General features: G+C 37.9%; 2 protein-coding genes and 1 pseudogene across 6 annotated transcripts; 1 reads left to right on the top strand and 2 right to left on the bottom strand.

The window, feature by feature from the left end:
* Positions 1–564: 564 nt before the first annotated feature.
* LOC112172273 (disease resistance protein RPV1) lies at positions 565–11,535 on the bottom strand. Of its 5 annotated transcripts, XM_040508390.1 has the most exons (10): positions 10,696–11,532; positions 9,256–10,354; positions 8,845–9,120; positions 7,650–8,744; positions 6,746–7,574; positions 6,069–6,138; positions 5,527–5,810; positions 5,137–5,417; positions 1,132–1,452; positions 565–755 (listed from the first exon to the last, which is right to left on the bottom strand). In XM_040508390.1, the coding sequence occupies exons 1-5, from the start codon at positions 11,181–11,183 to the stop codon at positions 6,975–6,977; spliced, it is 3,558 nt and encodes a 1,185-aa protein (XP_040364324.1). In that variant the 5' UTR covers positions 11,184–11,532; the 3' UTR covers positions 565–755; positions 1,132–1,452; positions 5,137–5,417; positions 5,527–5,810; positions 6,069–6,138; positions 6,746–6,974. The 5 variants fall into 5 exon arrangements, with proteins under 5 accessions (XP_040364324.1, XP_040364326.1, XP_040364325.1 ...); XM_040508392.1 differs by lacking the exon at positions 1,132–1,452; XM_040508391.1 differs by lacking the exons at positions 565–755; positions 1,132–1,452 and having other exon boundaries at positions 4,967–5,417.
* A 120-nt stretch (positions 11,536–11,655) lies between these two features.
* LOC112172281 lies at positions 11,656–20,769 on the top strand (annotated as a pseudogene).
* LOC112170681 (histidine kinase CKI1) lies at positions 19,196–22,275 on the bottom strand. Its single transcript, XM_024308008.1, has 6 exons — positions 22,222–22,275; positions 22,048–22,116; positions 21,589–21,964; positions 20,914–21,500; positions 19,511–20,812; positions 19,196–19,405 (listed from the first exon to the last, which is right to left on the bottom strand). Exons 1-6 carry the CDS (start codon positions 22,273–22,275, stop codon positions 19,196–19,198), a joined length of 2,598 nt encoding a protein of 865 aa, XP_024163776.1.
* Between the last annotated feature and the right edge of the window lie 1,627 nt (positions 22,276–23,902).

The following is a 23,902-nucleotide window of genomic DNA, read 5'->3' as shown; positions in this document are numbered from 1 at the left end:
GAAGACTGACTTGAGACAAATTTGAAAAGGCTTCTGGTTTCCAATGAGCCACTTCTAACTCAGGCAGGTCCATTACCATGGCTCGGATTTTGTCTGTTCCCTAATTATGAAAAACAAGAGTAAGAAGTGATGTTCAACAAGACGAAGAATACTTTAAACTCAATAGTTGAATAGCTTCACCATCCTCTAACCCAGTAGCCTCATATGTAGCATGAACATCATGTCCCCTTAGCAAATGAATATCTGGGGTGGTTACAATAATTCTACTCCCAGGACCGAACCAGTCCCGACATCCAGCCAATTTATTTAATTGATTGATGTGATCCACATCATCAATAACAACAAGCACCTTTAGTTTACATAACCGCCTTTCTATCATAGCAGCTCCTGCATATTCATCATCTATGTTTTCATCTTTTGTCATCAGGATTCTAGAAAGAAGTTTTTCTTGTAGAGAAACAAGGCTATGCTTTTCAGATTTTTCTCTAACATTGGAAAGAAAGCAGGTTCGGTCAAAATCTTGACAAATTTCATCATGGATAGCTCGAGCAAGTGTTGTCTTACCTATGCCCCGCATGCCATGGATCCCTATAAAACGCACTCCACCAAGCTGTGGACATATGTAATTCCTTAATAAATCATGAATGCGGGAATCCATTCCTATGAAGCCCTTGTCAACACTTGAAGAGGTATAAGTAAGATGGAGAAATCCTAGTGTAAACGCAACAATCTCCCTAATCAATTGTCCGTCATCCCTGAGAAGAAAAAAGAAAATAGATAAAACACTGAGTTAGCAAGTAACATGTCAAAAGAAAAAAAGAAAAATTTCCATTTACTCATTTAGCACAAATAAATGCAAATACTGATCTCTTAATTCTACAAGAGTTTGCAGTTGAAATCTTATCATAATCTGACTACAAAAAGGCATGTGCAGTGATTATACTGCATTCGTATTAATTCTATCCCTCCCTCAGAAAACGCAAATTGCAATTTAATCATAAGAGACGAGTTATATTTTATTTAAGATCTGCTGATGGATTATCCCTGCCAAACATTATATGCAGTAGAGAATTCCAATTTATTTCAACAAAAAAACATATGAAGGTATGAAGGAAGGGGACTAGTACTTACTCATATTTCCTCGAATCATACCCAACAGTCTGGCCCACCTTTGTCAAAGCATGTCTCCACTCCTTTAGTTTGTCCTTATTCCCATAAACTTCTTCATGTTCCCTTACCTCTATTGGACGGAGCTGAAAACTTCCCCTTTGCTTGCACACATCAGAAGGATCCCTTACGTCATTGTTTGAATACTATTTACGACTGAAACTCTCCCTCGGCCTCTTGTAGCCAACCGGACAAAACTGTTGGTTGATGGATAGTCTACGGCGAGATGAGATTGATAGAGGGTCTTTGATGAGAGTAACCCATCCTTACCCTTCTCACAAGCAACTGCCCAACACCAGAGCGTAAAAGTCAACAGAGCATCTTTTGTGATCTTTATCATGCCAGCTATTGCTATTTCAATTAGTTTATGTATGCCTTTTTTTTGGCATGGAAGAAATGAAGATGTTCGGAATTTCCTTTTCTTTTTTAGTGTGACAATGCAGTTGATAACAAAACTTGGTGACCACTAGGGTGATAAGAGCCTGGAATTCCACGATATAAAACAAACACACCTACATGATCACACACCTTGCTGTACATGGTAATGAGAGCATTGGCAACATCCAAAGGCAAGCATCCAAAGACATTTTCAAAGCGAGGGCGTGTACCTGCCAGCCATATCCACCATCACTATCGGCACACGAACTAAGCACGCTGGAAAATGCAAACTCATTCGGGAGGTAATGCACCAACATGGCAGCAAATAAACGAAAACAAGCCTCAGATCGACCCCGCTGTGCGTACTCGGAAATGAGAGCGGTCCAGGTGACGAGGTTTCTCCTGGGCATTTCATCGAACAGTTGGTGGGCATGGTCTAGGTAGCTAAATTTGGCGTACATGATGATGAGGTGGTTGGAGACAAAAAGGTCGGGATGAGGAGTGATGGGGTTGTGGGTAAGCATGTAATGGTGCAGAGAGAGGCCTTGTTGGAGGAAGTGGTGGCGAGCGCATGCGTGGAAGAGAGTGGCGTAGGTTTGGTTGCAGTGAGTTTGAGTGAGAGTGCTTCGTTGAGTTGGCCGCGTGTCACAGGCCGACTTTATACGCAGCGGAATTAGCCCGTGAGGCGCCAAGGTTCCTCTAAACCAAGGCCAGCCTATCCTCCTTACTTTCCTGATACTCCATTTTTCTTTTTCTTCTGTGTGCTTCTCTTGTCAACTTGACCCCCTTCGACATCATCCTCTTACTTGTTGAGGTTTACCAACGAAAGCTACTCCCGCATGAGTCTCACATCTTGTGACTAATCGATCGCTTCCTTATGTCCTGGTTGTCTTCCAAGACACTCGCCCAATCGATAGGCTTTCATGTCATCCTAACTTGAGCCAGCCCATTACTGACCCACGTGCATCCTGAACGTCGATAGCAAGTAGCATGACTGTGTACCGAGACCAAGTTGGCACTCACATTTCTTCCATGAGTCATTCCTTAGTAGCTTGCACACCTTCATCACTTTGTGGGCATCTCTCGCACCACCCACTCAGCTCCAAGACAACACATGTCTTGCATATTTCACCTCATAGGCATCACTTATGTGACCCACTCAGTCTTCAACTCAAGGACAACCCATGCCCGCGTACTTTAACCTTGTGCGCATCACTTACGCACCTTACTTGACAGCACGTGCTCGCTTACTTCGTCTTGTGGCATCACTGGCACAACCCAATGAATTTGTAGGGAACACTTGTTCTCATCCTGCGCCTCATGAGCATCACTTGTGCAACTCACTCGGCTCGTGGACACCACCTGCCGTCGTATCTTGCGTCATGAGTATCTCTTGTGCAACCCACTTGGCTCTTAGGCAACACATGCCCTCATACTTCGCCTCATGGACATCACCTAGATAGCCCCCTCGGCTCCTGGTTAACACTTGCCTGTCTACGCAAGCCTTGAGTACCCAACCTGACAAGCCATCGAGGCCTTGTGGCCGTTCCCATCTAACAAGGCTACCATGTTCTCTTCTTGATGACTGTCATGGCTCCAGGGCTTACTCCAGCCCGTAGGCCAATCCTCAAAAGGCATACCGTCTTGCTTGTTGGCACGCCTATCGAGTGAGCAACTAATCATTGATGCCCCTCTTAAGCTTCCTCTAGTCTAGCACAGGGTCGCCCCTCCCGTGCTTGCTGGCATCACTTTGCTTTAGGCAAGGTCGAACCCTAACACATGCCCACGTCGCTTGCTCCGTGGCCAATGAGCACCACGAGGTCCCGACATATCTTCCGTAAGCCCACATGTTTGTCTAATGCCGATGGCATAAGGATCGCCCTCATCCGAACCTCGTCCCCGACGTCAACCCGCAATATCGGCCTTTCGGCCAATACCGTCCACGAGACATCTTGACTCGTGGAAACATATGCCGCCCCTTTTTGACGACACATGCCCGGTCCCCTAGGCCCCCACAGGTGCTCGAGAGAAGCTCACTTAGTGCCCCTATAGAGCATATCTTGCTTACATGAACTTGGCAGGAGGAAACATCAAAATAGCCGAGGAGACTAATTGTTCATAACTAATTCACAGAAAATCCAAATGACATGCCGTCAAGTGCGTTGAACTCGTTTCGACGTCCCGGACATTTCTCGTGTTTTGAGTTTTCCCAAATTCCAAGCCGAAGTACCTCGAACCCGAACTTCCACTTAATTACGACAATGCCACTCGTCCTCACTTTAGCTTCAAGCTCGCCCTTGGGCTTCCAAGGCTCGACCCTCTTGGCTTCTCCTTGTCCCAAGGCTCGCCCCTCTCGGCATCTCCTTGCCTCAAGGTTCGCCCCTCTCGGCATCTCCTCACCTCAAGGTTCACCCCTCTCGGCATCTCCCTTACAAAGTGTCACGGTAGCACTACTCCTAAGTGCGGCTCGTGACACCGCGCGTGGCGAGGGCCCCTACTTCGCCGAGAAGATTGTTCGTTTGCGGATGGTTGATTGAGGTCAAGGTTCTACGACACGCGCGACCACATGGGCGTAGCATCACGCTACAGTTTGTTGGGTGTGTCACTTGAGCTCGAGTGATGGGTAACCGAACACCGCTAAATATAGTTGGTTTGTTTGTCCACAATGCAAACCTTGCAAACCCACCAAGTTTTGAACCCCAAAATTCTAGCAATCTGAACGAACTCTTTGCAATATATTGTCCTGATTGTCTCGGCAAAGGATTCATGAGAGTCTTAATCGTGATGATACGTACTATTGATACTTGAAACTTATCCGACCTGGGATCTTTACAAATCCAAGTTTCATGATGCATTGATGCAATCCGATAAGATCAGTTTTATATCTACCTATTAGTTGAGAGGGGATCTTACCTACATTGCAGGTTGGCGAAGCAAAATATTGTCAGCGTCTGATCGGTGGTGTGGGATATCAACAGATTCAACACAACTAAACATTTGACATTCAACTCAAAGCAGTTGATGAAATTTAATCTGCTCAGATCTGGTATTGCAGGTATTTCAATGACGTGTAACTATTCGCAAAAACGTGTTAAATATGCAATCGATGAGAGTAGCTGCTCAAGTACAAAATCTCGAGCTTAGAAAGTTGGCTAATGATTCCAGGAAGGCTAAGGCTAATAGTGTTATTTCCCCTTGAGTCTAGCAAAATCAAAGAGAGTAATCAGCAGCCAGTATCACTGGCGATTGCTCCTTTCTTCCATTACTTCTGTTAGATAACACATCCATGATGGAGGAGGCGAACATCACATAGATGGAAATAATTGAAAAAAAAGGCAAACATCACAGATGGCAAGTCTAGATATTGTTTAATTACTGGCCAGTCACTCCACTCCACTACGCTTGAATGAGACATGAACCGAGTGAGAATAGCTAGCTTAAATTGGAATCAATTAACATAATAACTAAACCCAAGCGGTTATCATTATTTAGGACAGTTTACTTTCTTCACAAGTGATTCACTTTAGAATGTCTTTTTAGGGATAATGCAACTGATGATCAACACTAAATACAGAATAGAACGAAACTTACATGAAAACCTCTGTTTGCTTTTTCCTTTTCTTTCGTTCCCTGACAATCATGATTGCAGCTTCCAACAATTTTACTACTTCCCTACCAGTCTAACCATTGTTTCAAGTAGACGATCATTTTCCCAGGGTTTGCTTAAATAGTCATCCATGCTGGCCTCCAACATCCTTTTTGTTTCCTCGCCTGGTGTATGAGCTGTTAATGCAATGATCGGAATGTGAACATGGTAAGATTTCTCCATTCCTTATCCGCCTCTTTGCTTCAAATCCATCCATTTCTGGCATCTGCATGTTAATTTCAACACCAAAGTCACACACTGACACACATGTATATGAGACTACGAACAAGAATATACTAACACGCTGGTTGAGTTTATAATGTTTAATTCATTACCTGACACACCAGCATGACCATTAATTCATTTCCCAAATTCGATAGCCCTTTACTTTTTCCATTTTTTTTCTTGTGACATTCAATAGCATGACCCTCTCTGAACCTGAACCCCTACCCCTTCATAGACTTCAAAAATTCCTCTATTTCTTTCCATCCACAATACCCAAAAGTTCATCAAGTCCAAATGAATTTGCATTCAGTTATGAGGAAAGTTCAAGTAACCTTTATACATATGTTCTGCCTCAAGTTTCACTATGTATATCAATCACATGGAGATCTTGAACCTGCAGAGAGAGCATGAAGAAAAGCTTTAGATAATTAGCCTGACATGATACACTTACGACCAATTAAGAAAATTCTCCAACACCAGCTAGTTGGTGGCATCAATGCATTCATCTTTATCTAGAATTGATGGCTAATGGCAACATAAGTCGGCACAACTCTATACCACATACAAATTGCAAAGACATCCATTGTTACAATCATACAATCATGTCAATTTAGCATCCAATGGTACAGTTATGGACGTCCGACATACGTACCTTTTAATGGTTTACTATATAGAAGCCCTGCCCATCCTCTTCAAGGGGACCCACATAACTGTCATAGAATCTGCTAAGAGTGCAATGCAAGACTACTTAAAATTCTCTGCAACAGCACACACCCATTGTATAAAAGTACAATTTCAATAGTACAAGCCTGCAAATGTACTGGTAGCATATATACTAGAATTACTAGCTTACATGCTTTTCTGTATATCAAACTAACTTACAGAGAATCAATGGGCAAATCCAGATTATTATTATTATACATCTAAAACTATTGCAAGTGATATAGGTTACACAAGATATATGCCACATGATAAGAGCATCTCCAACAGACTCCCTACACGAGCTTTTAAGTAACTTAGGGAATTCACTCCAATGTACTCCCTATCATGCTCCTAAAATAATAAAATCACTAGAAGCTCCTAAATGCATGTAGATAGAAAGTGGCTCTAGTTCATTAAGTTGCACTTTCATATTACTCTTGCCAAAATATTAAATTTAAAAGAGTATAAAAATGGTTATTTCTTCTTAAAATTTAACCATGGTTGGAGGAACAATGTAAAAACAAACCCCTGTGAAATAATTTGTGGTGGAGTCCACTAAATATGTTGGCAGAATAATAGCTATCTAATTAATACGACACATATAGAATTAGAGTGAACCAGGCTAACCTATCTGTGCAAAATGAGGCAAGAGAGCTCCAGATAGTAATTACTGCAGAAGTTCAATGTGAGAAGAGGGACCACTGACCATTCTGCACTCATTTCCAACCATGGGATCAAGAAGTCCTTAATTTTGGTTTTTCAAAGTGGCCAGTATTGAATCCCTATATTTCTGCCAATCCTATAGTTCTTCAAGGGTGCAGGTTCTACTACCAGTACCACAAGTTTCCCCTTTCAACTATTTTTTTGGGTGAATGGTTTCCCCTTCAACTTGATTCTCAAAATCAGTCAATATATCCTCATATGGAGGAGACATCCTACTGCTTGATTGAGTTATTGTTTGGTTCAACTCTAGCACATCTTGCTCATATATCAGACGTACCCCACACTCCTTCACCCTCAGGCCTGGCCCTCTTGTTTCAAATAAGAACTCAAGCTGACTGCAACTGTTATGCCACCAATCTGTACCAAAGTATTTATCACGGGACACATAGAATATCCAAAGGTGATCTGACTCAACCTGGCAAAATTGTTCGCTAAAGCGAAATGCAGGCTGTTTGCCGTATACTTCTAATTCTCTTCCATTGAGCTTCAGGCAACATACAAGATGATGAGTGGCCTTAAAAGTCTTGAACTGATGGATATCAAGCTCATCAACCTGACGGTGCTCATGGAGTACAAAAACAGCACACAAAACAAATCCCAAAAACCTACTCTCATTCCAATCTGGAAGTAGGTCTACAGTTAATGAACTCCCAAATCTTCGATGATCAAACCACTCAGGAATTCCACTTCCAGGAATTACAATTTGAAAAGTTTCTGTCACACTAGAAACTTGCTGTCATGAAAAGTAGGTATTTAATTAATTGATTTAATACGAGCACAGAGAGAGAGAGAGAGAGAGAACTAGTACCTGATTAAGGAATATCCTCAGCATTTCAAATGCTATGTTACAGCAGCCCTGATTGTCATTTAGTTTGAAGCAATTGATGAAATTGAAATATGATTTCTCCAATCTATTGAAATTGGATACATCAAACAGCATTTCCAGTGAAGAACAACCATCTGCCCTCACATCCAATTTACTATTTGATGGAAGTCCTGACAACTCTTCAAGTGTCTTGCAATTCTCCAAATTAATGTTCTGAAGCTTAAAACAGGACCTGATGCTTGGAGGAAGCTTAACAAAATTATTTCCACTCAGATTTAGTGCCACTAAAGAGGGAAAACAGGCAAAGTTGGCAAATGCAGTGTCACCAAGATTGCAGTTACTTAAATTTAGATCTGTTAAATTCCATAGACGAGATAGTGGCAACCGGATACTCATTGATGTATTTGCATTTTGCTCTGTAGAATAACACAGATCAGACACAGGCAACTTCATACTCATTGGCTCCATATAGGCTCTTTGCACCAATCTAGAAGGCAAGGACCATGACAAATATTTCCCAACTTCACAACCACGTTTTATAAGATGATTTACAGCAGTTCTAATTGCACCATTCTCCCTCACACTATCCTGTTCTCGAAGTTTCAAACATCCAGAAAGATCAAGCTTTTTAAGAGACTCCAATCTACTAAGCAGTTCTAAGGTGCTTGCAAGGCATAGAAGATTTTTGCAGTTGCTAAGATTCAGTGAAGCAAGGCCACTCAGGCATCCAATTGACACAGGTAGTTTTTCAATGGCAGTCTCATTGAGATAAAGCTTTGATAAACGCTTCATATTTCCAGCGAACTCGGGAATCTTTTTAACTTTTGAGCAGTTAGAAAGAATTAAAGTTTCAAGAGATTCCATTTCAATCTTACTTGGAATATTCTCGAGACTCTCGCAATCTTTAAGATTCAATACAATAAGCCTTTTGAGTTGTCCGACAGATTGATGAAGTTTTACCAAAGTCTTACATCCTTCAAGATCTATAGTCTCAAGATTTTGAACGCCTGTGAGGTCTGGGGTCTGGACAATTTTTTGAGAATGGCATAGTTTGATGAACTTTAACTTGTCAAAATTCTGTATATAAGCAATCAGGAAAATGGTAAGGCACAACATGAACAGAATTTTCTAATACAAATTAATGAACAATCAATAGTCTATAAACCAACAGTCATACCTTTGCTCCTTCCCAGAGGTGTTCAATGTTGCTGTGGCACAAGTTAAGTTCAATAAGTTCGTCTGGTTCAAAATTTTGTGGGAGGGATCTTAAGGGGTACCCACTCCAATCAAGGAGCCTCAATGAATTAGATAAAAAAGTGAGGCCTTTGGGAAGATCCACGTTACGAATATGGAGAAGACTGAGTTGAGACAAATTTGAAAAGGCTTCTGGTTTCCAATGAGCCACTTGTAACTCAGGCAAGTCCATTACCATGGCTCGGATTTTGTCTGTTCCCTAATTATTAAAAACAAGAGTAACAAGTGATGTTAAACAAGACAAAGAATACTAGTACTGATTACTTAAATAAATTAAAGCTGTTCTACGCTTCTCTTTTCTTTTCTTTTCTTTTTTCTGCATAATCACACTTACCTTATTTTTCTTCAGCACTTTGTGGATATCTTCAGGAGACCATAATCTACTTCGTTTACCTGGCTCATCAGGGGACTCTCGACGAACTATTTCCAAGCCCATTTCTTGTAGCAAATCATGCATCGACAGTTTGTTGTTAAAAATTGTAATGAGAGATTTTTCCTCAAGAACCCTTAAACCAATGCCAGGTTCTAGCTTGCAATAGCCTAGTATTTGTGTCACACGATCCCTGTCCTTCCCCTTGTACAAACAAGCAATATGTAGGAATATCTGTTGGTCTTTTTCCTGTAGTCCATCAAAACTAATCTGAAGCACATCCATAACTTGTCTATTTGGTGTATTGTTTAGCCTCTCTATTGCACTTTCCCATTCATTGGGTCTTCTACCAAATAGAAAAGAACCTAAAACCACAAGAGACAATGGAAGCCCCTGAGCATACCCTATAATATGGTGGCACAAGTCCAAATAATCTTCTGGTGGGAAGCTTTTCTTGAAAGCCTTTAAACTCAATAGTTGAATAGCTTCACCATCACTTAACCCAGTAGGCTTGTATGTAGCATCAACATCATGTCCCCTTAGCAAATGAATATCTGGGGTGGTTACAATAATTCTACTCCCAGGACCGAACCAGTCCCGACTTCCAGCCAATTTATCTAATTGATTGATGTGATTCACATCATCAATAACAACAAGCACCTTTAGCTTACATAACCGCCTTTCTATCATAGTAGCTCCTGCATATTCATCCTCAATGTCAACTTTTGTCCTCAGGATTCTGGAAAGTAGTTTTTCTTGAAGAGAAACTAGGCCATCCTTTTCAGATATTTCTCTAACATTGGAAAGAATGCAGCTTTGGTCAAAATCCTGACAAATTCGATCATGGATGGCTCGAGCAAGTGTTGTCTTACCTATGCCCCGCATGCCATGGATGCCTATAAAACGCACCCCACCAAGCTGCGGACATATGTAATTGCTTAATAAATCATCAATGCGGGAATCCATTCCTATGAAGCCCTTGTCAACACTTGAAGAGGTATAAGTATGACCTAGTCTCCGAAGTGTATACGTAACAACGTCCTCAATCAATTTTCCGTCATCCCTGAGAAGAAGAAAAAAGAAAATAGATAAAACGCTGAGTTAGCAAGGAACATGTCAAAAGAAGAAAGAAAAAAAACATTTCCATTTACCCATTTAGCACAAATAAATGCAAATACCGAGGATCTCTCAACTCTACAAGAGTTTGTAGTTGAAATCTGATCATAATCTAACTACAAATAGGCACTCCATTCGTATTAATTCTATCCCTCCCTCAGAAAACGCAAATTGCCAAACTTAGATCCACCAATTCAATAAAATCCCTGCCAAACATTATATGTTGAACAAAAATACATATGAACATATGAAGGTATGAAGGTATGAAGGAAGGGGAGTAGTACTTACTTATAATCCTCCGAGACCCACCCACCAATACCGCCAACCGTTGTCAAAGCATGTCTCCACTCCTCTAGTTTGTCCTTATTTCCATAAACTTCTTCATGTTCCCTTACCGCTACTGTACGCAGCTGAAAACTTCCCGTTTGCTTGCGCACATCAGAGGGAGCCACTCGGTAGAAGATCGGGAAGACGAATCGTCCCCTCCTTACCAAGCATTGAAAAATCTTGGAGAGTTCATCCAAGCACCAGGATGAAGAAGCGAAATTCTCTGAAAAAACGACAAGGGCGAATCTTGAGTCCTGAATTGCTGTAAAAAGTGATGGGCCAATGGTTGATCCTCTCTCCAGGCTTTCGTCATCTATGAAGGTTATAATTCCTTTCGCAGTTAGCGCACGATACAGATGGCAGATGAAAGTCTCGCGGGTATCTTCCCCTCTGAAGCTTAGAAACACATCGTATTTGTATAGTCGACGAGGAGACCAAGTTGACGCCATTAATTGTTTGAATACAAATTACGACTGAAACTCTCCCTCAGCCTCCTCTAGTCTTGTAGATCTAGTCTTCAATGGATCTAATTTTCCATTCCGCTTTTGTAGGCAGCTGCTATTTCCCACAGCAAAGCGATTGCAATTTTTAACTATTTTTTTCCAGTTTTGGGGGCCCCAACAGTCAATTACTAAATTCCAACATCACATATATTGGAAACAATCGAAAAAAGGCATAGATGGCAAATCTTGATACTAATTGTTGAATTGCTGACAAGAAATCAGAACTCAGCTTTCCTCTTTCGATTCACGCTCTCTTTTAACTTTTAACTAACTCAACGACTTCGATCACTCCACTCGACAACACTTTAGTGGTCTGAGAGAGACATGAACAATTGAGAGCCAATCAATTAACATTTACTATATACTAAAGATGGGTTACTGTTCCTAAGCCTATGAACAGTTAGTCTCCATGAAAAGACGATTTTGTCCCTGCTTCATATCTGTTGCCCGACACCTGTCTACCGTCTCAGAACTCCCGCGTCATCCTTCTGGTCTGCTGCTCAGTCCTATCGTGTCTTCGCTACTTCGCTGCATGAGAGCAAGAGAGAGAAGAGGATTTGGTTTCGACAGCACCGAATTTGTAGATTTGTGGCCTTAACGAGTTTGGCCAAAGTTTTTTTTGTAAGTTTTCTGCTGCTGCTGCTACTGCTTTTGTCAGTTTTTGTGTGATTTGGGTTTTGATTGGGTTTTTTGTTGTTCGTGGTTTTGAATTGGTATGGGCGTTTTGGGGGTTTTGATTGTCTGCCGGTCTGGGTTGTTGATGATTGATTGGAGAGGTTTCAAGTTATGATTTTAGTGTTTAGCAGTTTAAGGATTTTCATCAGATAGTGGCTCATTTTTTATGGTCGATGTGTTTATTCGATTTGTTTGATTTGTGACTTTATGATTTCAAAAATGTGTATCAATAGCAAAAATGTGTCCTTTGCGGGGTACTTCTTCAGTTTCATATTTTAATACATTGTTTCATGGCATTTAAATCTGCATAAAGGATTTTGACGAACTGCTCTGTTTTATAATGCTTTCTAATTCATTAAAGTTGAAAAATGATGAAATATCTCTGCCTCTTATTCACACGCAGACCTTGACAATTTGAAAAGTTCCAACACTTATTCCCATAAGATGAAGTTGCTGTTGCTGTATGGATAAGGATCATTGTGAGGTTTGAAAAAAGGGCTTTGTTGTGTGTTTGTGGACAGGTAAAGAACAAAAACAAGGAGAATAGACATGGGAAGATTTTGTTGAAAATAGGCATGGGAAGTTTTTTTTTTTTTTTTGGTGACAATAACACATATTAAAGCCAAATATTGCTCTTAAAGTCAAAAGAATATTATGAAGATGATTGAAACTACGGTTCTGTCCATGAAGATAGATCGAGAGAGTCTTTTGCGTAAGCTTTCGGATATGGTCTTAGACAACTACATGTAGAATCAGTTAAAGAGTTTCTAGAACTCAATGAATTGTCAAATTATTAAAGCTTGGTTGTCCTATTTACACTTTTGTTGGGTAATAGTTTTTTTTGTTTCTCTCTCTCTCTAAATATTTCATTACTTTGCATTCACATTACAATAGTAGAAGTTAGCTGGACTGTGTTTGGCTTGGTTACTAGGTTGACTCCTGGATGATTTACTTTTTACTTTTGTATTGTGATTAGTTACTTTCAAAGATATATATTCCTGCAGCTTTATTAATACCATTAAAAGGTGAGCAATTTGGTTTTGGTTGTTGAAATTGGGTGAAAGATTGGTGTTTTGTTTATAATTTCTTTAAGAAGATTTATAAGATTGGTGAAATTGTTTGCTTTGCTCCAGAAGAGCAGCAACAGAAATAGTACTATGTTTGAAGAGAAGATTTATACTGCTGGATGTATATCTATGATTTCTTGATACTTCCATTATTTTTTTTTCATTTATATTCTATTCCTATGAACATGTCGTATTTACCTTCTTCAAATGAGTATTTGATCATAAAGAGTGAGGCTTTGGTTATGCTGTTTTGCTTTCTTTTGTTTGTGGCTGCACAACTTAAATCTGACCTGTTAAAATTTTTCTGTTTGTTATTCTGCAGATATCAGGAACAGTGAGCTGTCAAAATTTCCAAGTATTTCAGATTTCCAAGTAATAATGTTATTAGGATTGCAAGTGTTAATTTCTGAAATCGATAACTAAACCTGATAATCTGGAAGTGTTAACTTAATCAAGAAGAACCCAAACTCTATCAAGCTTTGATCAATCACTAAACCCGATAATCTGGAACAGCGAATGTTGCTGTGGATAGAGGATTATGTCGGTGTAGATATAGGCTTCTGTCATATATACCGATGGCGAAGCGCATAATCATAATTCCAACAATCGGAGCTCGGCTCCAGCCGATATTTGGGTCTCTTTTGATGGAGTTTGGGTTTCTATTTCACATTAGACCTGATAAAATCGTTTTTCTTTTGGGATTTTGTTGTTTGTCGAGCACACAGAGAAAGAGAGGGAGAAGAGAACGGGGGAAGAATTAAAAGAAGAAGAGAGAGATCAGAAACTCTTGCTTGCTTGAGAGAAAACAAGTGGAAGCTATTTTTTTAATCTCAAATTTTCTGATTGAAGTTGTTTATGGGTCCTGTATTTAATGAGTCAAGGATTGGATGCTTCAAAATTTAATATATGCTGTTGTTGATATTGGGTTGTGATTGATTTTGCTTGCAGGCTTTGCTTGCTATTACTGTTCCTGATTCAAGTGATTTATCTGTCAGAAGATTTGTGTTTCAGGTGTATCTCTTATTTCTTCTTCATTCTACAACTGTAAAATTAAGATTGAGGAAGTAAAGTTTTTGTTGTGTGTTTGTTTTTGACTGTTCACTTTTGATCTGTGAATTTGGATTTGGTTCATTCTACAACATGTTATGCCTTTTATGATTCAATTTTATATTTCTGTATACATTCCTGTAATCTCTAGAATTTTTTGGTGACTACAAATTCTAGAATATGTTACTTCACCGCGACTCCAATTCTCATTGTTTTGATGATGTTTTGTTGCAGACCAGCACTTGCTATGTTCAATGATGCTGAAAAGAAAGGCTTATTAACTCCTGGAGTGGTTAGTAAAAGCCTAAACCTCACTGATGAGATAAATTTGTCTTCAAATTGTACACATTATACCTTCAGCCTTCCCTAATGACTATGTTAAATGTATTAACAGAAAACACTGATAGAGCCAACATCAGGAAACATGGGAATCAGCATGGCTTTTATGGCCGCAGTGAAAGGGTACAAGATGGTTTTGACCATGCCGTCTTACACAAGCTTGGAGAGAAGAATGTGTATAAGAGCCTTCGGAGCTGAGTTGATTCTCACTGACCCTCCAAAAAGATGGGAGGAACTGTCAAGAAGGCTTATGACCTTTTGGAATCCACTCCAAATGCCCTTATGCTCCAACAATTCTCAAACCCTGCCAAGACTCAGGTACCGAATTATACAAATTTGCTTATAGTGCTTTCTTATACCTGACTTTTTTAAGTATTAAACTGCTGCATCATTTTGCTATGTAGGACTGATCTTAAAATGGTGAAACAACAGGTACATTCTGAAACTGCAGGACCTGAGATATGGGAGGATACTAATGGAAAAGTTGACATCTTTGTAATGGGAATTGGTAGCGGAGGCACCATCTCTGGGGTTGGACAGTATCTCAAATCTCAAAACCCTGATTGTAACGTAAAAATCTCTCAAGTTACATTATCCATATATTCATTTATTCATCTTTTTTGTGATGTGTCTCATTATCTTCTATTTTATTTCTTCAATTCGCAAGGTTCAATCTTTTTCTGTGATGATAGATATATGGAGTGGAGCCTGCTGAAAGTAATAATAGACTAAATGGTGGTAAACCAGGTAGACCAATGCTCGATTTCATATTTTTTACTGGTTTTACCTGATTTCAAATTCTTTCTTTCCCAAATGCTTTGTACAGTGTTCAAGGGCCATTCTATTATTTAGAGTCAGTAGGAGGGTTGTAGAGTTTTTGGGGTAAAGGTCTATTGTCCTGTTTGACTTATTACTGCAATGGTAATGGTCAGATTGCAAGTACTTAATCTGAAATTTTTCTGTTTGTTATTCTGCAGATATCGGGAACAGTGAGCTGTCAAAATTTCCAAGTATTTCAGTTTTCCAAGTAATAATGTTGTTAGGATTGCAAGTGTTAATTTCTGTGTAAATAGATCTTAATCTTATGTGGAGGTTGTTTATTGTCCATTTCTATGAAACTTTGGATCATTCTGTTGTCAGATTGCAGAAGCAGTTAATTATTTAGTTGTCATCAATCTGTTCATTGTTAGTTTATTAGTTTGAACTAATGTTATCAGTTTATAAATTGATTTACAGATTATAATTCTGAAAGATAATTATCTAAATTTTTAAGTAAATTACATTGTTGAATACAGTAATGACATTGAAAATTGTATCAGGAGAAACAAAGAAAATGGTGGGACAGTGTGATCACAATCAGAATTCTGCTTCAGCAACAACTCATAAGTCAAGAAGATCGAAAAGATGGAGAACAGGTAGACATATCTGATATATTTTGAGATGTTAATTAGTATAAATACTTTTAGCAGAAACTGTTGTCCGTTTATACGTATAAATTAACTGACATTATTTAAATTTTGATTATAGTGTGTCAACAACAAACGGCTGAAGCTTCGCATAGTTTCTGTGGAAATGACGAACAAAATTCTGCTGCAATTGCGAACAAGGATCTGTTAGTTGGTACAGCATCACATATTGATAATTCAATTATGGGAGGTACATTTTATAGAGATTTAATTTTGTGTAATTTTCTGAACATTTACAAAATAATTGCTTTTCATATGCTACAGTTTAAAGGTTTATTTATTTATTTAATATTTTTTTTAATATAACAAATTGTTGAACCGGGTTTTAACTATATCATTAATTGACTATTATCTGCATTACATGTGCGAGGTCCACTGTTTGACTTTTTTAGTTTTATGTGGAGTTGTTTGATTATTAAGTTATTGTCAATCTATTTATTGTCAATTTCTTAGATTCGATTAATGTTATGAGTTTGCATTATCATTGTGAAAGATAATTATCAAAAATTTTAACTAAATGACATCTTTGAATACTGATATGCCATCCAATATTGTATCAAGAAGAACCAAGAGAATGTTGAGACAATGTGATCACGCTGAAAATTATGCTTCAACCAATGTGTTCCTTACTAGCGATGAATCTCACCGAGTCACATCACGGAACTCAAAGAGGTGGAAAGCTGTATTATACTATATATGAAGCGTCAGTTCACTGTTACACTGTTCACAAGAGGGGGTAGAAAAGTTGCTTCTGTCCTTACTGTTCGAGTGTGATATCGAGATGGTGGAAAAGTCGTTTTCACCCTTGGTCTTCTTGCATGATCTGGATAGAGGAAAAGCTTGGTATTACAGAATCGTCAGATTTGCAAGTTGGCGACACCAAAAAAAGAAAAGCTTGGTAAGGTATTTATGGACGGGAAATGAAGGAAGAGAAGAAGAACAGAGACGGGGGAGATCGTGGTGATCGTAAAGTGGTCGGAAGGTATTTGTTTTGAATGAGTTTTTTGCCTTTGTTTTTTCCTCACACATAAGAAAGACACATTACTGAGTTGTAAGGTAACCGTTTAAAGATTGTTGAAGATTAGTAAAAGATTGTTGAAGTTTCGTTTATAGATTGTGGTTTTGATGTCCGATTGTTGTTGTTATGGGTGAATTTTTGTCTTTTGATAGCTGGGTGCTTTTGTCTATGACAGAATAGATTGGTTCTCTTTGGTCGTCTTTGTTGAAAAAATGGATCTGCAGTTGTTGATTAAAATGGTCTGTGTCTGTGACTGACAAAAGTTGAGGATTTTTTTGATTCCTCATGTAGAAGCTTGGTAATTGTTGCTGCAGTTTTTTTGGTGTTGCGTTTATGTTTGTGACAGAATACATAGCTTCAGTCTGATGTGAGGCTAGCATAGGTTACCTATGGTTTTGTTTTTAAGCTAGATTTAGAGTAGTTATGAATGAGGTGATATAATTTGATTGTTTTACAGTTTGGTCGTGCTTCTGGAATCATACAGGTTTAGACATGTAATGTAGTTTTAGGGTAGAGGTTTCTAATTGTTATTCTTTTGTTGTTAACTAATGTTGAAATTGTGTTGTTGTTTTGTTTAGGTTTTCTTGATTCTATGCGAAAGGGTGTATGCGTGATTTGGGTGCCACTGTTCTTCTGCGTATTGTTGACAATCTGTTTAATATTGTATTCTTCTCTAGGTATGTATTGGTGATTAATGGTTTTGATATTGTTTGAATGAGTTGTGATTTGTTTGCAGGTACGATTTTGTACATATCTGTCTTTTGCATTCTGATTGAGTGATATATCAAAATGTCAGTCACTGATTACAATTGAATTTTGCCTGAAATGATCTATTTTCAGTTTATAATTTAGATGGAATTTACCAATTGGTTGTAAGTATCAATTTATGTATATTTTGTCAACAAATCCCTAACTCAGGTGAAAGCAAACATATGTACTGAAAGATTTGAGTAGCATGTTTACTAGATAATTGAGGAGTATAAATGTGCCAGCTCTTTTTATATATCAGCTTTTGTAAAAATTGAAAACTGATTACTTTTATTTAGCTTAATTGACGTAGACTTATGCAGTGATTTGCAGGAAATGAATTGGTATGCAGTAAATGTTTGGATATTGATTAATTTTGTTTATGAACATTCTTTTGTTTTGTTTGTTGTTCCAATTGAACTCTTTTTTTATGAAGTTGAGATTTTGATGATGATATTTGATTTCACAGAGTTCTGGAACAGTTTGCACTCAGATTTTTGTAATCTTTCAAATTCAGGTATGGTTGTATAAAAGTCTGTATCTGATTTAGTGTGTCCGCTCTGTTTGTTTTCTGAAATTGAACATAACTTTATGTTTACTTGTTTATTTACATATTGGTTATCGATGTAGTTATGACACTTGATATGCGGTCCAGAAGAGCAAAGAGATTATTAGAAGAGCATGATGGTGAGAATTGTAATGGTGAAGAAGAAGTGCAAGCAATGGACAATTGTCACAGACTTTGTCCGCTGATAGCTGAAACTGGAAATATTGGTTTTGCTATGTAGGCAATGCATCAGAGTAAATCAATGAAATCAAGAAATGGTAAGTATATATTAAAAGTGAATGTATTTTAGTAGTAATGAATTCAAGCTGAATAACGTTGTTTGGATATTATTTACAGTGGCTCAGTCTCTGGTGGCAGAGAAGAATTATACTTCTGAACATTTGAGGAAACGATTTCGAAGTACTCAGCGAAATGGTGCTCTGATGCTCATTGAAAATTCAGCAAATAATACAAATTTGGATGTTGATAATACAGGTTAAGAGACAAGTTCTACAAGCAATTTCATTGTTTTAGATTTTAGACTATGTACATAAGCTTTGTTAATTCATTTTGGCATTAATATCACCTCAGATTTTCTACATCAATTTTAGGAGGAAGAAAAAAAAAAATTCATGCCTGCAATACATGGACATTACTCACAACTGCTACTACCACATCTCATATCAACCATTTTACCCTGCGGGCACTAACATCTAGAGAAAACCTCAAGCAACATCAAAAATTTCACTCAATCCTGTATTACCATTTTAACATGTCAACCAAAACTATTTGACTTTCAGTTTCAACATGAATGGATATGGACAACAAATCCCGCAGCATAGCGCGGGCAAAAATTGCTAGTAGTAACTAAACCCATGCGCTTATCATTATTTCTAGGACAATTTTACTTTCTTCACAAGTTATTCACTTTAGAGTTTAGAATGTTATTTTAGGAGACTTTTCTTAATTATGATGCAACTGATGATCAACACTAGATACAGAATTGAACGGAACTTACATGAAAAACTCTGTTTGCAGCTCCAACAATTTTACTACTTGCCTACCAGTCTACCCATTGTTTCAAGTAGACGATCCTTTTCCAAGGGTTTGCTCAAATAGTCATCCATGCCGGCCTCCAACATCCGTCTTGTTTCCTCGCCTGGTGTATGAGCTGTTAATGCAATGATCGGAATGCGAACATGGTGAGTTTTCTCTACTTTCCTTATCTCCCTTGTTGCTTCAAATCCATCCATTTCTGGCATCTGCATGTTAATTTCAACACCAGTCACACACTGACACATGTACACAAGACTAGGAACAAGAATATACTAACACGCAGGTTGAGTACATACTGTTTAATTCATTACCTGACAGTCCATTAGTACAAAATCATATTCATGTTTCCCTTGGTTGTCGAGATCTATGCGAATTACATCTAGAGCTTCTCTTCCATTTTTACAAAGCTTCACAGTTGCTCCCTCCTTTAACAGAATTCTCATAGCCAAATAGCTCAAAAGCTCATCATCCTCGGCAACCAAAATTTTTTTCCCACTCAAGGCTGTGCTCGGATTACCATGTTCATGTGTTTCTCTATGTGGATGTGGGTGATCATGACCAACCGGTGAGTTTCTTGATGTAGAGCCAACATTATGGGACTGATCATGACATTGGATTGGTGAAGATGAGATATCAGATTCATCATCAGTATGTAACTGATATCTTGATGAACTAGGAGCTCGAGAGACTTTTTTTGATCCAACCTGAAATGTGTCCCCTGCTGATCTATTTGGTAGTGCACCCCCATACTCTGGAAGAAATCTTACCACTTCGAAAAGACAAGTACCATGAAGTGCCCGTTTTATGATGACATCATCCGGATCAAGGCTACTCAAGTCCATTAATCTATGAGACTGCGGATTTTCTAACCAAACGGTCCTGCACCAAGTATTTTGAAGGCCTCTTTTGAACTCAGTTATAATCTTACATAATTGCAGATATGGTCCAGCTGTCGTATCTATCACTAGCAATATAAAGGCGGGTGCACCACTAACATTGGTAGTCGTCTTCTTAAATAGAGAGCACACATTATTGTACGTTTCATCCATAGCACTCATTAAAGGGTGCACCTCCTTTGCTATATTACCGGAGTTGCATGAGGTAGATTTGCTCAAGCAGTCCTGCAGACCCAAATCAGATATTCCTGAAGACGAACTAGGATGACCCTTCATCTTCATGTGTTCTACTTTCTTGAGAGTATGAGCTAGTTGTCCCCATTGTTCTACCACTGATACCTTTATCCCAAGGCTGCTCTTCATGAACTGGTAAACTATTCTCCGCCGCTCTTCATTTTTAATCAGTAGTACAACAATGGATTCCTCTACCTTAGCACTACTAGGGGTGCTGCGGAATACATTCAACCTAGGACTGCCAATTGGTGTGAGATTTGGACTAGGAATTATGGTCAACCTGGGGTTTGCATTTGCTATTAATCCCAATTGTTGATCTCTGTCATCACAACTAGGGTCACCTCCCAATTCAAGGTCTTGTTGTAATTTTATATGATCCTCACGCAGATTAATAGCTCTCAGGAGAACATTAAACCTGAAGCATGTCCCTTTTTCACCAATCTCCTTGTCCACAATTCCTATTTCTCCGTGCATCAAGCGTACCTAGTGCAAGACAAACACATTCAAGTACTATCTTCGATCATCGAGCAATAAGTAAACTTAGCAAAGAATATATTATTATTGTTATTATGCACAGTACTTACCAGAGACTGAACGATACCAAGTCCTAAGCCAGTACCTCCTTCTCCATGAGCTTTTTCTTTGACTTGGACATAGTTTTCAAACACTTCTTTTTGCTTCTCCTTGGGAATTCCCCTCCCTGAATCATTCACCTCAAAAACAAATTCCAAATAATTTGGATCATGTTGAACACCAATCACTGCTTTTATGCCATCTGACTGTTCTTTGGTCTTGTTCAAAAAACACAACAAATGCTTCAAGAAACCATTATTCTGATCAGAATCAGCATGCGCAGTGATTGAATTCATGAAACTAGGTTTCTGAACCCAAGCACGAACTGTGACTTGTCCCTCTGAAGTAAATTTGACAGCATTCCCTAATAAGTTGCATAATATTTGCTTAAGCCTTCTCCTATCACCGCTCACGTGTGCAAACTTTAGGAGAGAGCAATCATAAGGATCCAACACCACATCTATGCCCTTCTTTAAACCCGATGGAAGAAAGAAATCGATTACCTCTTCAACAAGTTGGAATATGTCAAATTCCTCATCTTCAAGGACCATCTTACCCGCTTCAATTTTGCTTTTATCAAGAATAGAGTTCAAAATACCTGTAAAACAATTATTTACACAATTTGAAATAACCACAACGGAAAATTTTGTTTCATTGAGAAATATTAATCATATAGCTTCCCATACCTAAGAGGTGTTTAGTACATGCATCCATTTGTGTTAGATATTTCTTTATTTCGGAGCCCTGGGAAACTTCATTGCAGGATATCTTGATCAATTCAGTCATGCAAGCAAGAGCATTACGAACATCATGGCTTGCACTTGTAATTGCATCAGATTTTTTCATACTCTTTGTCTCAGCTTGTCGAATTGCCTCATCTTGTTTTATGAGTTTGGTACAAAGTTGAATCTCCCGTTTGGCAGCAGCCAGCATTAGGAAAAAATAACTAAAGAGGAAGACAGCCATAATGACAATCATCAAAATCAGGAGGACGATTGCCATACTGCAATCCTTGTGAACAAGGTTGATTAACCCACTCTCCGAAAAAGCAAGTACATAAACCTGGAACTCAGAAAGTAGTATATCATTAATTAGTTATATGTAGCTGGCTCACTCGAAACCTAAGATTTGAGGTTTAAACCTACATTATGCTCAACATGTTTGATCACACTGATCAATAAACCAGAAAGTACCACTACCACCAAGCCAGTTACCTGCATGTTTAGATCAGTTGGAATTAATACATGTAAGCAAGCACATTCTTGTAAATTATAGTGATCACGACGAGCAACTGGAAGAAGCAAGAGGAGAAGAATTACCAACAAGACAAAGAAAACACGCCGCATTTGCAGTGTCAAAACGGGGAGATTCATTGGGTCTTGTAGAATCTACATGTTGTAGGTAACTAAGAAGTAAGACCAATATCCTCCAAACCCAACTAAGAAGGTAAAAGAAAATAGATAAGAGAAGCAATATATATCATGTTGGAAAAAGAAAAATATCTATGGGAAATCAATCCGTTCAAATACTTGCCTTGTGCTCTTTTCTTGTGAGCAAAGCTAAGGTCGGATGCTGTTCAGATAATACAGATCGAGATTGAGGTCTAGAGATGATAGGGTTCTAGCTTCTAGGTTAATGCTAAGAGGATTAGGAGAGAAGAAATTTATATTAGATCTATTTTGGAACTTTTCCCTCCATAAGTTTTTCCTTCTTAATTTGAGTCATGGAATTAATTGCGTGGTTCTCAAGATTCTCCACAATTAAGTTTCCTTTTGCAAACTAAATTTAATTTAAAGGATTTTTTTTGCTCTTCTCATTGATTAATTTGCAGATTTGTGAAAACACTTGCCAAAATTCATTCTTGATTACATGGAGTAATTAAGCTGAATTTTGATGGATAAGATCATGAAATAATTATGCTTTTGGTCCTTTTGGAAATACCATAAGGGGAGGTGATTCAATCCCAGCTTGAACATAGCAAAGGAATACGTTGGGTTTGCAGACAGTATGGAGATAAAAGAGTAGTGTGTTTCTTCTCACCTTAGAGAAGCACTCTTATTGTTTGTCAGTAATAGGCAAGAAAAAAAGAAACCAATAATCAGCCCGCAGGCCAAACAAGGAATTTCTCCAAAAGACGAGCGCAAATAATTGTCTCTTCATAACAAAATATGTAGTTACTGTAAAAACATAGCAGTGAAAGTGTAAAAATTTTATTTTCAATTTCACATAATATATTTTGCCACATCATACTATTACAACATCAGCTTTACTCTTTTATATTTCCTTTTAGATATTAGGAGGTGAATCAATTACATTAATGAATTTAATTAGGTAACGAAAAAAATCTGCTATTAATTATCTATTAATTTAAGAGATATGTCTACAAATTCTTTGACCAATATTTTTCTTCGTCTAATTAAATTCTTTCCTATAATTTTTCTTTCCAAATAGCATTAATATATTGAATTAGGTGTCAAGAAATAGGCATTAGCTTTTCTTTCCAGATATTGATTAGTTTCATCCAAAAAAACAGCATTAATAAATTGAATTTGAAATATGTCTAAATTAAGAGTTAAGAAAAAATTCTATGTTAGTAGCAGCCATTAATTATTATCTATAATTTAAAATTAAGGGAAAAAACAAACAAAAAATAATAAACTCAAATATAACATTTAAATCCTAGCTAGCTGCATAAAGAGAAAATAATGAACAAAAGAATATATATAATCATATAAATATATATTTTTCACATTACATTTTCAAAATTTACAGGAACCTAACAAAGCTTGAATTCATATACATGTGTTATGCAATCTATTGATCAAATGTATGTGCAATTGTGCAAATATATTGACTGAATTACATGTTTTTTTCTATTCTTTATTGAAGTAAAAAAAAAATTGTTGTTTAAATCTAAGCATGAGTGTAATGAAAAGAAAAAATGAAAAAAAAAAGCTAATATATATATATATATATTTTAGAAAGAAAAAAAATCAAAAT

The sequence above is a fragment of the Rosa chinensis genome, chromosome 6, assembly GCF_002994745.2.
Source record: "Rosa chinensis cultivar Old Blush chromosome 6, RchiOBHm-V2, whole genome shotgun sequence".
In the NCBI taxonomy this organism is placed as follows: Eukaryota; Viridiplantae; Streptophyta; class Magnoliopsida; order Rosales; family Rosaceae; genus Rosa; species Rosa chinensis.
The sequence above is the reverse complement of the archived record's forward strand: the minus strand, read 5'-3'. Positions and strand labels throughout refer to the sequence as shown.